General features: G+C 41.5%; 1 protein-coding gene across 2 annotated transcripts in view; it reads left to right on the top strand.

Annotated features, from left to right (window-relative positions):
• Window positions 1-8,586, top strand: part of CDK5RAP1 (CDK5RAP1 mitochondrial tRNA methylthiotransferase) — a 37,474-nt gene extending 28,888 nt beyond the window's left edge. For both annotated transcript variants that reach the window (XM_082745994.1, XM_082745995.1), the window contains 2 exons: window positions 3,067-3,207; window positions 8,306-8,586. In XM_082745994.1, the coding sequence (XP_082602120.1) occupies window positions 3,067-3,207; window positions 8,306-8,386 (222 nt within the window). In that variant the 3' untranslated portion in view covers window positions 8,387-8,586. The remainder of the gene's footprint in view (window positions 1-3,066; window positions 3,208-8,305) is intronic.
• Window positions 8,587-16,885: the final 8,299 nt, after the last annotated feature.

Here is a 16,885-nt window from a genome sequence, read left to right as displayed (position 1 = left end):
CGGAAGCTGAACACTGCCTTTTAAAAAATTTATTGTAAAACAATCATAAACTTACAGAAAAGTTGTAATACATTACCAAAAATTTTTTTGACTCATTAGAGAATTATTTGCTGACCTGATGCCCTCAACCCCCTCAAATACTGTAGTATATATCTCATAAAACCAGCAACATTCTCCTACATAACTACAGTACTACTACCAAAATCAGGAAATTAACCTTGTTACCTTTCTGCAATCCAATCCTCCAACTCCATTTAAGTTTCTCCATTTTCTCAGAACTCTCCTTTACAGCAAAAAGATTAAGTTCAGTGTCATATGTTGCATTGTCTTCTCTGTCTGGTCTCCTTCGGTCTAGAATAATTCCTCAGCCTTTTTTTGACTTTCATTATCTCGACACTTGGTGATTATAGGCGTGTTATTTATTTACTTATTTTTTAAAATTTTATTTATTTATTTGACAGCACAAGCAGGGGGAGTGGCAGAGGGAGAGGGAGAAGAAGGCTCCCTGCAGAGATGGGGAGGCCTGATAAGGGACTCTATTCCAGGACTCCAGGATCGTGACCTGATCGGAAGGCAGTGACTCAACCAACTGAGCCACCCAGGCGCCCCAGGCCTATTATTTTGTAGAATGTTCTTTAATTTGGATTTGAAGAGTTTCCTCGTGGTAAGATTCAGGTTATATATTTTTAGGCAGGCGTATTAGGGAAATGATATTGTGTCCTTCCTATTTTATCCTTTGGGGTGGCATACAGTTGTGATGGTTTCATTACTGGTGATAATAATTTTGAACATTTCATTAAGGTGATGTTAGCTAGGCTTGCTGACTAAAAAGTTACTCTTTTTCCTTTTGTTAGTGAGTGTTTTGTAAGGAGAGGGTAGGGAGTCTTTTTGAATCTTACCTGACTGTTGTTTCCCTAAAGTAGTATTAGTTTAAGAACTCAAATACCTGGGGCGCCTGGGTGGCTCAGTGGGTTAAAGCCTCTGCCTTCGGCTCAGGTCGTGATCCCAGGGTCCTGGGATCGAGCCCTACATCAGGCTCTCTGCTCCGCAGGGACCTGCTTCCTCCTCTCTCTCTGCCTGCCTCTGTGTGATCTCTGTCTGTTAAATAAATAAAATCTTTAAAAAAAAAAAAAAAGAACTAAAATATCTTTTCCCTCTGGCTGCTTTTTAAAGATATTTGCTTTATCACTGTTTTTAGAAATTCGGTATGTCTTGGCATGGCTTTCTTTGTGTGTATTTCTTATGTTTTCCTTGTGTTGTGTTAAGGCTTCTTAGTTTGTGGGTATATAATTTTCATCAAATTTGGAGAATTTCATCTGTCACTCTTCAGGTATTTTTCCTGTACTTCTGTTTCCTGCCACCACTCGTTCTGTTTCTTTTGTCCTTCTGTGACTCCAATTACTTACCTATCCAACCACTTGATGTTGTTCTATAGGTCATTGAAACTGTTGTTTTTGTATCTCTGTGCTTCATTATGGATAATTTCTTTTGCTCTGTTTTCATGTTCACTCTTTTTTCCTTTGGCAGTGTTTAATCTGCTATTATCTTGAATTTTTAATTTTCTATATTATATTTTCATCTGTATAAATTACATTTGGTTTTTAATACCTTCCCTTCTGTATTCTTTTTTTTTTTCCCTTCTGTATTCTTGTTTTCCTTTGAAACTTAGTTCCTTTGAATTTGATTATAAAAATTGGTTTATTATTTTTGTGATAATTCCATTATTGCTATTATTTCTTGGTCTGTTTTTGTTGATTGACTTTTCTATTGATTCTGGGTCACATTTTTCTGCTTCTGGGTATATCTAGTGATTTTTGATGGGATATTTGACTTTTTGATGTTCATTTTTGGGGTCTGGATTTTGTGTTGGGCTTTGTTCTGGTAGGCAGTTATGTTATTTGCAGTTGAGTTTAATCCTTTCAAGACTTTAACTTTGTTAGAAAAGTTAAAAAAAAAAAAAAAAAGGAAAAGCTTTTTTATCCCAAGGATAGTTTAGCCTCATTACTAAGGTGTGTCTTTTCTAGAGACACTACTGCATGTCCCGAGGAATCAATGAGGACTGTCTAGTGGTAGGTCTGATGATTCCCACCCTTACATGAACTCTGGGAGCCCATCTGCTGACAGTTCCCAGGTTACTTTCTTTGACTGATTTAGTGGAGTTTCACTATACAAGCAGGTGTCAGTATTGAGCAAGGACTTAAAGGATCCCTGTGCATATTTCTATAGCTATTTTTCTGCTTCCCTCCCTCTTCTTTAGAACTTGCTCTGCAGTTTATAGCTACTGCAGGCTCCCTGAACTCTCATCTCTTTTTCCGAAATCCAGGGAGAACCACCGTGCTCTACCTCAAGATCTTCCTGCTTTGCATACTTCTATGTTACACATGCCTTCTGGCAGAATACAGGGGTCATTGGAGGACTCATCTCATTTATTCCCTTCTTTGGGGTTCACAGTCTTGTACGGTCTGTAGTTCATTATCTGAAAATAATGATTTCATATATTTTGTCCAGTTTCCTGGTTAAGGCCAGGGGGTAAATTTGGTTCTTGTCACTTTATAATGGCTGAAAGAGAAAAACTTGTATATTCTAGAAGTTAATACCATTCTGCTGGCTTTATAATTCTCCTGATCCCATCTTCTGTACATTGTGTTGGGGACTATGGCTTCATGTCTGCCTGTTCATTAGGGTTACAAGTTACCCAGGCAAGACAACCCCAGAACATTCCTGAGTGATTACTCTGAGACTGGATATAGTGAAAGTCAGTTTGCCAACTGCATCACCCATATGTCCTTGCTTTTAGGACTGTTGGAAGTCCATTCCTGAGAAAGGTAATTCTGTAATCAAAGACTGATTGAGTCATTTATTAACGTACAGTCAACAAAACTTTATTGAGTTTCTGTAGTGTGCCACACATTGTCCTTGTTGGTGAAGCAGCAGTAAAGATGCAGTCTTCAATGATTCCTTGATTAAGGAGTGCTCTATAAGTGAGACCCTTAGGGATCTGAAGGCATAATTTCTGCCCTCCCGGAACTGATGACTGACAGATTCATAACTCTGTTCTTTTTGCAGCACAGTAAACGCTCTGCTTCTGATCTGTGTGGCCGGAATGATGGAAACCTTAAAGTGATCTTCCCTGATGTAGAGATGGAGGATGTTAATAACTCCGAGGTCAGGGTCAGAGCTCAGCCTGGGGACTATGTGCTGGTGAAGGTAAAGTTTCCTTTGGGGCTTTATCTTGCATTATGAAACGGATGTTGGGTTGGATAATTTGGTAGAATGAAATTTCTTCCAGGAGAAATTCTTTAGTAAAATAAATATCTCTTCTCAGCCTGAACAATGAAAGGGCACCTTGAACTGAATTTTGAACTGCTCCTAACTAATGCCTCCTTGTTTTTCTTTGCCTTTCTTCTGTCTTAGAAGGGTTCTTTTTAGGAATTTAGTGAGATTGGAGTACACGGTAGCATACAGTTCCCTGCAGCAGAGAGACTAGGAAGTGGAAGTGATTCCGAGTGAGTTCATTGTCTCTGTCAGTGATGAGCATGCCCTTTGAGGTCTCTGATGCCCTAGGTGTCCCTCACTTCTCCTGGACTAGGAGATCCAGATGAATGGGTGTGGGATTTCCCCTCCCCCCCTTCCCCTCCTTCATGTACTTTCTTCCTACCTCTTTTTCTTACCACACGATACAGGTCTGTTACTGCCATCCTCTCCTTCTGGTCCTCATGTCTATTTTACCCCAGAACCAGAGACGGACAGGACACATTCTGATGAGGTAGGCAGGAACAAAGCTGCTTCTCCCACACTAAGCTATGAAGAATATGCAGAAGAGGGAGATGGAGAGAGGGTGATTTTTTTTTTTACTAATGCTGATTAGTATTATATCCTTTGCCCTGCTCCCCCATGCCTCACCCTTTACTTGCTGTCCTTGCTCTTATTGTCACATCTTTTTTGTCATGGGGGCATGGTCCATGGCTTGCAGCTGAAGAAGGCATGTAGCTTCTTTGGATTGGCCTGGACATTTTACCACTGTGAGATGTTCTGTTCTGTCCATCTGACAAAAGCTTAAAACACAGTCAGTTTGCTGGTTGGGGACTTTACGTGATCCTGTTTCCTTCTGGCTTTGTTTCAACTGGGCTTTGTCTTACTTTAAGAATTTACTAAGTGGAATAATTGCTACTAGACAGCAATGTGGTTGATTTGGAAATAATCCCTCATAGGCTTCTCCATTTGTTCTTTTTTGGAGGATACTGTCTTGTTTATTTCTCTGTCTTTTGAATGTTTGCTTTTTTGGTTTTTGTTTGCTTTTCCACCCCTCCTCCTTTTCACTGTAGCTAAGGGTTACTTGAAAAGGGAGATGAGGTTGGTGTGCTGGCTTGTACTGTTAGTTTGATATTCTTTTATGTAATGGAAAAATTCCATCTGTTAAGAAAGGTAGAAAGTTGGGGCGCCTGGGTGGCTCAGTGGTTTAAGCCGCTGCCTTCGGCTCGGCTCATGATCTCAGGGTCCTGGGATCGGGTCCCGCATCGGGCTCTCTGCTCGGCAGGGAGCCTGCTTCCCTCTCTCTCTCTCTGCCTGCCTCTCCATCTACTTGTGATTTCTCTCTGTCAAATAAATAAATAAAATCTTTAAAAAAAAAACAAAACAAGAAAGGTAGAAAGTTTATGCTGTATTACTTGCTACTCCTTTTTTTTTTTTTCCCCAAGTGACATAAAACCCACAGGTAAGATTTAGTGGAAGGATCTAAATGAAGAAGGTGCTGTGGAGCTGGGGTTCTTCTTCTTCTTCTTCTTCTTTTTTTTTTCCTTGAAGATTTTATTTATTTGACAGAGAGGGAGAAGTCAGAATAGGCAGAGAGAGAGGGGAACAGGCTCTCTGCTGAGAGTCCAATGCGGAACTTGATCTCAGGACCCGGAGATCGTGACCTGAGCTGAAGGCAGAGGCTTAACCCACTGAACCACCCAGGCGCCCTGGAACTGGGGTTCTGTTGACTCTCTCTGTTGTTCCTCCCTCTGTTGTTCCTCCCATTTCTCTTTACATGGAGTTTCTAGGCTGCACTAGAACCTCTTTCTCATATATCTCAATTTTTTTTAAGTTTTTTTTTTTTTTTTTTTTAAAGTAGTCTCTACACGTAACACGGGGCTTGAACCTATAATGTCTAGATCAGTTGGCATGCTCCACCGACTAAGCCAGCCAGGTGCCCCACATTTCACTTTCTTGTCTCTCTTTTTTATCTGGGGCTTATTTGGCTAAATCCCAACCCTGGTGAAAGTGGTTATTTTCTTTTGCATCTGCACCCTAGCAGCTAAACATCAGTAGGGAAAAGCATGCAGGTAATCTGTATTACACAGATTAGGTCAGATGATGATTAAAAACTCAAAATACAGTGGTTTAAATGTGGTGGTTCTCTTTTACATAAAAATCTAGATATGGAAGGTCCAGAATTGGTGATTGTGATGGCTTCATGATCATCAGAGGTCTGGGCTCCTATCTTTTGCTCTGCTGTGTGTGGTCTCCATCCTTAAGGTTATTCCATGATCCTAGGGGTTTACTGCAGCCACCAGGTCCATATTCTAACTGTCAGGAAGGAGGAAGAGGGGGAAAGGGCATGTTCTATTCCTTTTAGGGCAGTTTATAGGAGTTCTACACACAGTTTATAACACATCATATCAGGCTGCTAAGAAGATGGGAAGTGTGGTCTTGATTCTGAATGATCGGATGTCCAGCCAATGTCCAATTGGGAGTTCTGTTAGGAAGAAGAGAGGTATTGGGAGATAAGTAGCAGTTTCTGCCGCATGAACCCAGCTGCATTCAGTTCAAATTCATGACCATAAAACTCAACATGAGCACTCAGCGTGGCCCTGAAATCCGATCCTACTCAATTTCCTTAGTAAATTGACTTTCTTACTCTCTCTCCTTAAATCTTTACTCACCTATTGAAGCCCTAGTCTCAGCTGATGTCTTTGTCTCCTATTTCATGGAGAAAAGCGATACAATTAGATGAAACCTCATTGTCTCATCTTTATTTCCACTAGCTCACTCAGATCCCTACCCATACGTGCTGTTCACTCACACATGGGACTGTACAGGAAACATCTTCATGTTCTTTTACACTCTCCCTTATGTTTTCTTTTCCATCCCTTTTCATCCTTTCAAGAGATTTGCATTTATATCCTTTCTTGCATCTTAAACTTAAGATGGCCAAAATAGAATGAATTCTTCATTGTAGATTTCTTCTTTTCAAATGTTCCCCATCTGTATTAAGCAGTATTTGCTCAAGCCAAAAATACAGGACTCATTGTAGATACTCACTTTCCTGTGCTCTAGCAGCAGTCCATCTGTTTTAGCTCACTTATGGAATATATCTTGAACCTGCCTCTTTCTGTCTCCAAACTATCATTTCTTGGCTGGGAGATTTTAGAAGTCTTCTCATGATTTTCTGTTGTATTTTATTTTTAAATATTTTATTTATTTGACAGAGATCACAACCAGGCAGAGAGGCAGGCAGAGAGAGAGAGAGGAGGAAGCAGGCTCCCCGCTGAGCAGAGAGCCTGATGTGGAGCTCGATCCCAGGATCCCAGGATCATGATCTGAGCAGAAGGCAGAGGCTTTAACCCACTGAGCCACCCAGGCACCCTTTCTGTTGTTTTTAAAGATGAATTATTTTATTGAAGCATATCATAAAGGTAGAAAATTGTCCATATTACACTACTTGATGAATGATCACAAAGTGACCCTACCCCTATAACTACCACCTGGATCAAGAAATAGAATATTTCTTCATGTTCCTACTAGTTACTCTTTTTCCCTATGTCCTAATTTCTTCTTCTTCCTCTTTTTTTTTTTTTTTTTTTTTTGAGAGCGTGCTAGAGAAGTGTGGGAGGGACAGGGAGAGAGAGAATCTCAAGCAGGCTCAGTGTTCCACATGGAGCCCAGTGTGGGGCTCCATCCCACAACCCTGAGATCATGACCTGAGCCAAAAATCAAGAGTTAGACGCTCAACCAGCTAAGCCACCTAGCTGCTCCTACATCCTAATCTCTAATGCCATTGCTGGTTTTGCCTATTTTGGTTATAAAATTGAATCATATGACATCTATTTTTGGTGTTTGTCTCTTTTCCTCAGTCTTATGTTGAGTAGTTCATCTGATTATATTTATCCATGTTATATGAATATACTACAGTTTGTTTATGGCTTATACTATTGGTTGTTTCCATTTTGGAGCTATTGTGATGGGATTGCTAAGACTATTCCTGTACATGTGTTTTAGTGCACCTACGTGTTCTTTTCTGTTGGGTAAACAGCTTAGACTTGCTGTCTCATAAAGTATATGTAACAGAACTAGACAAAGTAGTTGTTCCATATTGCTCTCCCACCAGCAGTATGTGAGAATTCCAAAGGCTTCATACTTCCCACTTCCATTCTTGCCCTCTAGTCTGTCTGTGCCACAATAGTGGTCTTTCTAAATCAGGTCACTGATTCCTCTGCTTCAGCCCTCCAGTGGATTCTCATTGAAGCCAGCATGAAATGCACGGTGTCTTAGGCCTTATATGATTTGTCCCAGTGGCCTTTCCAACTTCATGTCCCCTCTACTCTTCTATACCCTCTTGTCCAGCCTTGGTGGCCTCCTTTTTGTCCCCCAGTCCTAGTTCTAGTGTCAGGGACTTTGCAGATGTTGTGTTGCTTGGGAGGCTCTTGATTTTTATGTGACTGCCATCTTTTAACCTTCGTTTTGTCTCTGAAATGTCACCTCCATGAGCTGCCTTCTCTTTAGGGAAGCTAAAGTAGGTTCCCTTTATCGTATCAGCACATTTGATCTTCGTAACCGTTTTCAGTGCCTGAAGTCATTTTTGTTTACATATTTTTGCCTGTCTTCTCCTGAAAGCTCCTTTGGGGTCACATGCTTTCAGCTCTCAATTAGAGAAAAGAGAGCTTTTCTTACCACATTTTGGCCATAAATATCCTAAGGAAGGATTTGACTGATGCCTAGATCACAGCTTACCCCTGGGGTTAGGAGGGCAGGGTCTGTAATGGGCAGCTCACACCAGAAAGTTATGGCTGGTGCTGCAGAAGAGCTGTCTCTCAAGAGAAAGGGGGGAAGTGGTAGTTTGGGACTGAACTATTTTAGACTTCTTAAATTATACGTATTACCATTGTATCAGATGTCTCTTTCCAGGAGTGGGGGCACATGGGAACCAAGCAATCTCTGCTGGCTTGTCACCACTTCCATTAGACTCCTCTTGGTGGCCTCTCCTCTGGACGCTCCGCGTTCAGTGCAGTCCTGCTTACCTCACTTTCTTCTGGTTTTCTTTCAGATCACGTCCACCAGCTCTCAGACGCTTAAAGGACATGTTCTCTGCAGGACCACCCTGAAGGACTCCTCAGCATATTGCTGACCTGAGCGGATGGCCTTAGGGTTGACATGGGCTGTCCTTGCCGACAGGAATGGAGATTTGACTGGTCACTCATGAAAGCGATAACAAGGCTCTGGAGACAAACTGCAAGTGGTGAAGCAACTGTATGTCCGATGGGAAATGTGTCTCTTTGCTCTGCTATGTGAACAGCTTTTACAGGCATTAAATTTACGGAAAGTAAATCGGTCCCTTTGTCTCTGTACTTTTACTTCATTTTTGCCTTGGTTAGTGTTTTTGGGCTTTCCCCTACAGTCTGTGTTAAGTGTTTCCCAACCCTATTTTTGCTGTGTACACTGCTAACTTGTCTTATTTTCAGCTCTGGAACCTATGAGTTAAAGACTAAAGGAGGGGAAGGTGGGGAGAACCATTTGCATGGGAAAACCTGTCCTACACTTTCTGATATTTTGGTTTATTGACTTTGACTTAGCTGCCTGTCTCCTTTCTTTATTCTCACATTTTACCTGAGGATTTCCCTCATGGTCCTCCTCTTTTTTTAGCCTGTCAGGTCATTCATTGCCCTTAGGTCTGACAGCACTTGGAGGTTTTTTTTCCCCCCCTGATTTAATTAAATTAATTAATTAATTAATTAATTTTTGTTTTTTATTTTATGTTTTTATTTTAATTCCGGTTAGTTAACTGTTATTATAGTAGTATATGACTAATATATTAGTTTAAGGTGTACAATATAGTGACTCAGTTCATCAATACTTCCATACATCACCCTGTGCTCATCACAACAAGTACACTCCCTAATACCCATCACCTGTTTCAGGCTCCCCCCCACCACCGCCAACTCCTCCCTGCTGGTAACCAGAAGTTCTCTGTAGTGAAGAGTCTGTTTCTTGAGATGCCGCTCTCATTTTTACCCCTTTATTTGTTTTGTTTCTTCAATTCCACATAGGACTGAAATCATATGGGATTTGTTTTTCTCTGATGGGCTTATTTCACTTAGCTTAGCATTATACTTTCTAGCTCCATCCATGTCGTTGCAGATGGCAAGATTTCTTTCTTTTTTTTAGGGCTGAGTAATACTCCATTGTATATACACCACATCTTTATCCATTTCTCAGTTGATGGATACTTGGGCTACTTCCGGAACTTGGCTACTGAAAATAATGCTGCTATAAACGTAGGTATGCATGTATCCATTTGAATTAGTGTTCTTCTAATCACACCTACTAGTGTGATTAACTTTTGAGGAAGCTTCATCCTGTTCTTTTTTTTTTTTTTTAAGACTTTATTTATTTGACAGACAGAGATCACAAGTAGGCAGAGAGGCAGAGAAAGGAGGAAGCAGAGAGCCTGATGCGGGGCTCGAGCCCAGGACCCTGGGATCATAACCTGAGCCAAAGGCAGAGGCTTTAATCCACTGAGCCACCCAGGCGCCCCTTCATCCTGTTCTTCACAGTGGCTGCCCCAGTTTGCATTCCCACCAACTGTGCACAAGGATTCCTTTTTCTCCACATCTTTGCCAACACCTGTTGTTTCTTGTGTTACTGATTTTAGCCATTCTGACAGGTGTGAGGTGATACTTTATTGTGGTTTTAATTTGTATTTTCCTGGTTGTAAGTGATAAAGAACATCTCTTCGTGTGTCTGTATGCCTTCTTTGGAGAAATGTCTGTCATGTCTTCTGCCCATTTTTCATTCGATTATTTTTTTTTTGGGTGTTGGGTTTTTTTGTTTTTTGTTTTTATTTTTAGTTTTTATTTATTTTTTTTTAAAAGATTTTTAAGATTTATTTATTTGACAGACGGAGATCACAAGTAGGCAGAGAAGCAGGCAGAGAGAGAGGAGAAAGCAGACTCCCTGCCGAACAGAGAGCCAGACTCGGGGCTGGATCCCAGGACCCTGGGATCACAACCCGAGCCGAAGGCAGAGGCCTCAACCCACTGAGCCACCCAGGCGACCCTTGTTTTTATTTTTAAAAAAGATTTTATTTCTTTATTTGACAGAGCACACGCAGGAGTAGTGATAGGCAAAAGGAGAGGGAGAAGGGAGCTGAGCAGGGAGCCTGAAGCAGGGCTTGATCCCAGGACCCTGGGATCATGACCTGAGCCAAAAGCAGACACTTAACTGACTGAGCCACCCAAGTGTCCCATGAATGTTGAGTTTTATGAGTTCTTTACATATTTGGTTATTAACACTTTATCAGATGTCATTTCCAAATATCTTCTCCATAGGTTGCCTTTTAGTTTTGTTGATTGTTTCCCTCACTGTAGAAGCTTTTTATTTTTATTTATTTATTTTTAAAAGATATTTATTTATTTATTTATTTGAGAGAGAGACAGTGAGAGAGAACACACAAGCGAGGAGAAGGTCAGAGAGAGAAGCAGACTCCCCGTGGAGTTGAGAGCCCCATGCGGGACTCGATCCCGGGACTCCGGGATCATGACCTGAGCCGAAGGCAGTCGTCCAACCAACTGATGTTGATTGATTTGTGAATATGGAACCATCCTGGCAAGCTAGGAATAAATCTCACTTAATCGTGGTGAATGATTTTTTTAATGTATTGTTGAATTCAGTTTGCTCATATTTTGTTGAGAATTCTCACATCTGTGTTCATTAAGGATATTGGTCTGCAGCTCTCTTTTTTAATGATGCCTTTATCTGTTTTTGGTATCAGGATACTAATGCTGGCCTCATGGGATGAATTTGGAAGTTTTCCTTCCTTTTCTTTTTTTGGGGAATAGTTTGAGAATAGGTATTAACTCTTACTTTTATTTATTTATTAGAGAGAGAGAAAGTGAGCAAGTGAGAGAGAGAGAAGGAGCAGGAGGAGAGGGAGAAGCAAACTCCCTGCCGATGTGGGCCTCGATCCCCGGAATCCAGGATCATGATCTGAGCTAGTCACTTAACTGGTTGAGTCACTCAGGCGTCCCTTAACTCTTCTTTAAATGTTTGGTAGGATTCACCTGTGAAGCCGTCTTGTCCTGAGCTTTTGTTTGTTGGGAGTTTTTTGATTACTGATTTACTTAGCACTTCGACTTTTTGAGATGTCATTACCTCCTAGTAGGCTCTGAGAAGTCCCTCTTGGACCATTCACTACCAACATTATGTCATTCTGTGGGTATAATGAAAAAAAATCTAAAAGATGATAACATAGAAATATTTGGAATCAGAGTAACTTCAGTAATTATACTTGTGTGCCTTGGTTTTCTCATGTGACATAAGGATAATAAAATGCTTATCTCATATGAAGTTCAGTGAGATTATAACTTGTGAAGAGTGTAGCACTATGAAATAGTAAGTACTCAGCAGATGGGGGCGATCATGGAAAGATTTTGCTTCTAAAACAGACTGTGTATATTAGGGTATGCTGAAGCCTTTATTGTGTGTCTGGTCATGATCTCCTTTAGACATTTCTACTGACCTGATGGCAGCCTTTGGGAACTCTTCCTCAGATGCTGGTTTGGCCTGGGAAGATTGGTTTCTGCTCCCAATGTCCATCTGCTGAGGAAAATATTTGTTATGGCTCTTCACCTCAGTTCTTTATTCAAAAGCTGTTTTTAAAATTTTTGTTTGTTTGTTTGTTTGTTTTTTTGTTTTTAAAATTTTAAAATTTGAAATTCGAAGTATGAAGAAGTAAAACATACATATGGTAAATAACTAAAACAATACAATAGGTGTCTATAATTGGTCAGTTTCCCTACTATCACTTTCTCCTAATTTAGTACCTTTTTATGAAGGCCAGAACTTTCAGAAGGTGGAGGAGGGACAGTAAAGTATGTTCCAAACTGAGGCAGCCTACCTCTGAGCAGGGAGCCTGATGCGGGGCTCCATCCCAGGACCCTGAGATCATGACCTGAGCCAAAGGCAGACATTTAACTGGCTGAGCCACCCAGGCGCCCCTAAGATTTTATTTTATTTATTTATTTATTTTTTAAGATTTTATTTATTTGTTAGAGAGAGAGAAAGTAAGCACAGGCAGAGAGAGTGGCAGGCTAGAGGCAGAGGGAGAAGCAGGCTCCCTGCCGAGCAAGGAGCCCGATGTGGGACTCGATCCCGGGACGCTGGGATCATGACCTGAGCCAAAGGCAGCTGCTTAACCAACTGAGCCACCCAGGCGTCCCTGAGATTTTATTTTTAAGTAATCTCTACACCCAGTGGGGGGCTTGAACTCATTACCGCAAGGTCAAGAGCTGCATGCTCCACTGACTGAGCCAACCACGCACCTTTCCCTGGTAATTTTTTTGCTTTAAAATCTACATTGTCGGGCGCCTGGGTGGCTCAGTGGGTTAAGCCGCTGCCTTTGGCTCAGGTCATGATCCCAGGGTCCTGGGATCGAGTCCCGCATCGGGCTTTCTGCTCAGCAGGGAGCCTGCTTCCCCCCTCTCTCTCTCTGCCTGCCTCTCTGCCTGCTTGTGATCTCTCTCTCTGTCAAATAAATAAATAAAAATATTAAAAATAAATAAATAAAATAAAATCTACATTGTCTAGTATTACTATAGCCACTTTGGCTGAATTCTCCCTTTTTCCCTTTTTATTGAAATGTAATTCAAATCCCAGTAATTTCACCATTTTAAAGTACGTGATTATTGGGAATTGTTTGTCATCTGAAATACTGTCTCTCCTAGAGAATGTTCTATGTGTACTTGAGAAGAATATGTATTTTCTTGTTGGTGGTAGATTCTGTATGTTTGCTATGTCTAGTTGGTTTATAGTGTTTTTCAAACGTTCCACTTTCTTGTTTATCTTTTGTGTAATTATTCTTTCCACTGTTGAAAGTAGGATGTTGTGCTCTCTGTTCGTTACTATTGAATTATATATTTCTGCGTTCAGTTCTGTAGAGTTTGCTGTATAACTTCTGGGCTTATTGCACATACATTTATAACTGTTATATCATGTCGATAAATTGCCTTTTTGTTATTATATAATGTCTTTGTCTCTTGTGACAGTTTTTGTTTTAAATTTATTTTCTGGGGGCGCCTGGGTTCCTCAGTCAGTTAAGCGGCTGCCTTTAGCTCAGGTCATGATATCGGGATCATGGGATCGAGCCCTGTGTTGGGCTCTGCACTCAGCAAGGGGTCTGCTTCTCCCTCTCCCTCTGCCTGTCCTCCCCTGCCCCATTCTCTCTCACAAATGAATAAATAAAATCTTTTGTAAAAAATAAAGTTTACTTTTATTTTGTGTAATACTAGTGTAGTTTCCTTAATTGTGTTTTGGTTACCATTTGGATGAAATATCTTTTTCCATTCCTTTACTTTCAGCTTATTTATGTCTTTGGTTCTTTTTTTTTTTTTTTTTTTAAGATTTTATTTATTTATTTGACAGAGATTACAAGTAGGCAGAGAGGCAGGCAGAGAGAGGGGGAAGCAGGCTCCCTGCTGAGTAGAGAGCCCAATGTGGGGCTTGATCCCAGGAACCTGAGATCATGACCTGAGCTGAAGGCAGAGGCTCGACCCACTGAGCCACCCAGGCACCCCATGTCTTTGGTTCTAAAAGTGAATTTCTCCTCTTGATTGTGCCCATTTCTCAGATTTCCCTTGTTTTTGATGACCTTGACAGTTTTTTATTTTTTCAAGATTTTATTTGTCAGAGCACAAGCAGGGGGAGTTGCCGGCAGAGCAAGTAGAGGGAGAAGCAGGCAGGGCTCAATCCCAGGAGCCTGGGAGCATGACCTGAACTGAAGGCAGCAGAAGGCAGACACTTAACACTGAGCCACCCAGGCATCCCGACCTTGACAGTTTTGAGGAGAACTGGTCAGATACTTTCTAGAGTGCCCCTCAATTGGATTTTGTCACTTGTTTTTCTCATGATCAGACTGCAGTTATGTGTTTAGGGGAGGAAGACCACAGAAATAAAGTACCATTCTCATCACATCATAAGGGTACATATGTAATACTATTTATCACTATTCATATTTCCCTTGATTACCTGGCTTGAGGGAGTGTTTGTCAGTTTTCTTGATTGTAAAGTTGCTTTCGCCCCCTTTCCATACTGTGCTCCTGGGAGAAAGGTCACTGTGCCACTGAGACTTAGCAGTGGGAAGTTATGCTCCATGTCCATGAAGGTGAAGTAGCTATGTAAATCAGGCTTTTTCTGCACAGGGGCTGTGTCTGTTCTCCCCTCACTTACCTGCTGAATAATTTGTTTATATCAGTATAGACTGCTGGATATTTATTTTATACTTGGGTTATAATCCAGTACCACTCTGTTTATTCTGTTGGTCCTGTTGTTTTCAGCTTTTGCAGCCCTTTCACTTGGTTCTTTAACTTTGACATACTTCCATCATTGTGGTTTCCTTGAGTACTTTCTTACTTTCAGCAATTAAAAAGATGCTTCAGGGTCATCTTTTATATATTTTCTCTAGTCCTAGAATTAGCCATTTCTCCAAGGGGTCCTGATTACTTTTGTAGAGAATGATATTAGAAACCAACATCTGGGTGGTTTGTTGTTACTGTGGGTTAGAAGGCTTTTGTTTTTTCTTTTTTAAGATTTTATTTACTTTAGAGAGGGAGCGAGTGAGCAGGGAGAGGAATAGAGGAAGAGGGTGAGGGCAGACTTTCTGCTGAGCGGGGAGCTGCTGTGGTGCTCGATCCCACAACCCTGAGATCACGCCCCGAGATCATGACCTGAGCTGAAACCAAGAGTTGGACACTCAACCAACTGAATCACCCAGGTGCCCTGGAAGGTGTTTTTTTTTTTTTTTTTTTTTTAAAGATTTTATTTATTTGACAGAGATCACAAGTAGGCAGAGAGGCAGGTAGAGAGAGAGAGTGGAGGAAGCAGGCTCCCTGCGGAGCAGAGAGCCCGACATGGGGCTCGATCCCAGGACCCTGGGATCATGACCTGAGCCGAAGGCAGAGGCTTTAACCTACTGAGCCACCCAGGCGCCCCGAAGGTTTTTGCTTCAATTTTTAATTTTTTATTGCCTTCTCAGTTCTCCTAGAACTGAGCCTGCTGATTTTTAAAGTTCCAGTTGTTAAGCTCCTCTGATGGTAAGAACTCGTGAAATTCAGCCCTTCTGCTTTTCAAAGCCAAATGTAACGGGGGTTTGTCTTCCCAGTCTTCCTGTGTGGGTTCCCTGTGCCTGGGATGCCTGGTTTGAGGGTCTGTTTTTCTCCCCTCGCAGCACTCAGTACCTGCAGCCTTGCTCCCTCCCATGGACAACCCTGCGGTTCCATTTAGCTCCCCACCATTTCTCTTTCCTTCTTGCCCTCCTCAGTGTGGCCTCTTCTCTACATTTCCCTGTGGAGAGTCTTTTCTGCCAGTCTTCAGGTAATTTTCTGGCTTATTTACACTGATGGGTGCTATCTAGTTGTATCTGTGGGATGAGGTGAGGGCAGGGTCCTCCTACTCTGCCATCTTCCCTGGAAGTCTCTTTTGTTTAGTCCCTGTTTAGAAGTCTCTGTTTGTTTAGAAGTCTCTGTTTCAAATGGAGGCGAGGCATTTAGTATATTCACAATTTTGTGCAACCACCACCTCTATCTAGTTCTGAAATATTTCTGTCATTCCAGAAGAAAACTCCATACCCATTAAGCAGTTAGGCTCCTTAGCTATTCCCTGCCTTCCTGGTAATTACCATTTTGCATTCTGTTTCTATGGATTTACCTGTTTTAAATATTTCATATATCTTGAGTCTTACAATATATGATGTTTTGTGCTTGGCTTTGTTCACTGAGCATCATCTTTTCAAGGTTGATCGCCTTGTAGCAATGTATCAATACCTCATTCTTTTTTATGGCTGAAGAGTATTTCTTCGTGTGTGCATGCATCTGCGTGTGTGCATGTATGTGTACATACCACATGTGTTCATCCATCCATTTATAGATGAACATTTGAACATCTTAAATGTTAACTTGTTCAGATGTTTTAGCTGTTGTGAACAGTTCTGCTACAAATAATCATGTACAGTGTTTGTTTGAATGCCTGTTTTCAGTTCTTGTGGGCATATACCTAGGAGTGGAATTACTGGGTCATGTGTAAATTTTGTGTTTCAACCTTCTGAGGGACAGCCAATCTGTTTTCCACAGAGACTGGACCATTTTTACCTTCCCACTAGCAATGCATGAGGGTTCCAATTTCTCCATATGCTCACAGTGATGGAAAGTTTTTTAAGTAGGAGCATGTGTTTTATTGAGTGCACTCTGGCTGCCAGGTAGAGACTAGATGGTAGGTGGGAAGGGCAGAAGCAGGGGGACCAGTTGCCCTGGTAAGTGATGATGATGACTTGGACTGGCATGGTGAGAGAGAAGCAAACAGATGGGCGAGGTGTTCTTGAGGTGGAATCAAAAGGACTTGGTCTGTTGGTGAAGAAAGGAATCAAGAATGATTCTACGTCTGGCTAGGGAACCTGAGTGAATTGTATTGCCATTTACTGAGCTGGAATTGACTATGGGAGGTATAGCCTGGGGAGAAATTAAGACCTAAGTTTGGACAAGAGGCTGAAGGTAATAGTGTGATTTGGCCTTTATTTTATAGGGTGCTGCCCCTTGCTGTGAGGCAGGCCCAGTATCTGGCTCTTCTTCCCCTACCTGGT

Source organism: Mustela nivalis, assembly GCF_964662115.1.
Source record: "Mustela nivalis genome assembly, chromosome: 8".
Classification (NCBI taxonomy): Eukaryota; Metazoa; Chordata; class Mammalia; order Carnivora; family Mustelidae; genus Mustela; species Mustela nivalis.
The sequence above is the reverse complement of the archived record's forward strand: the minus strand, read 5'-3'. Positions and strand labels throughout refer to the sequence as shown.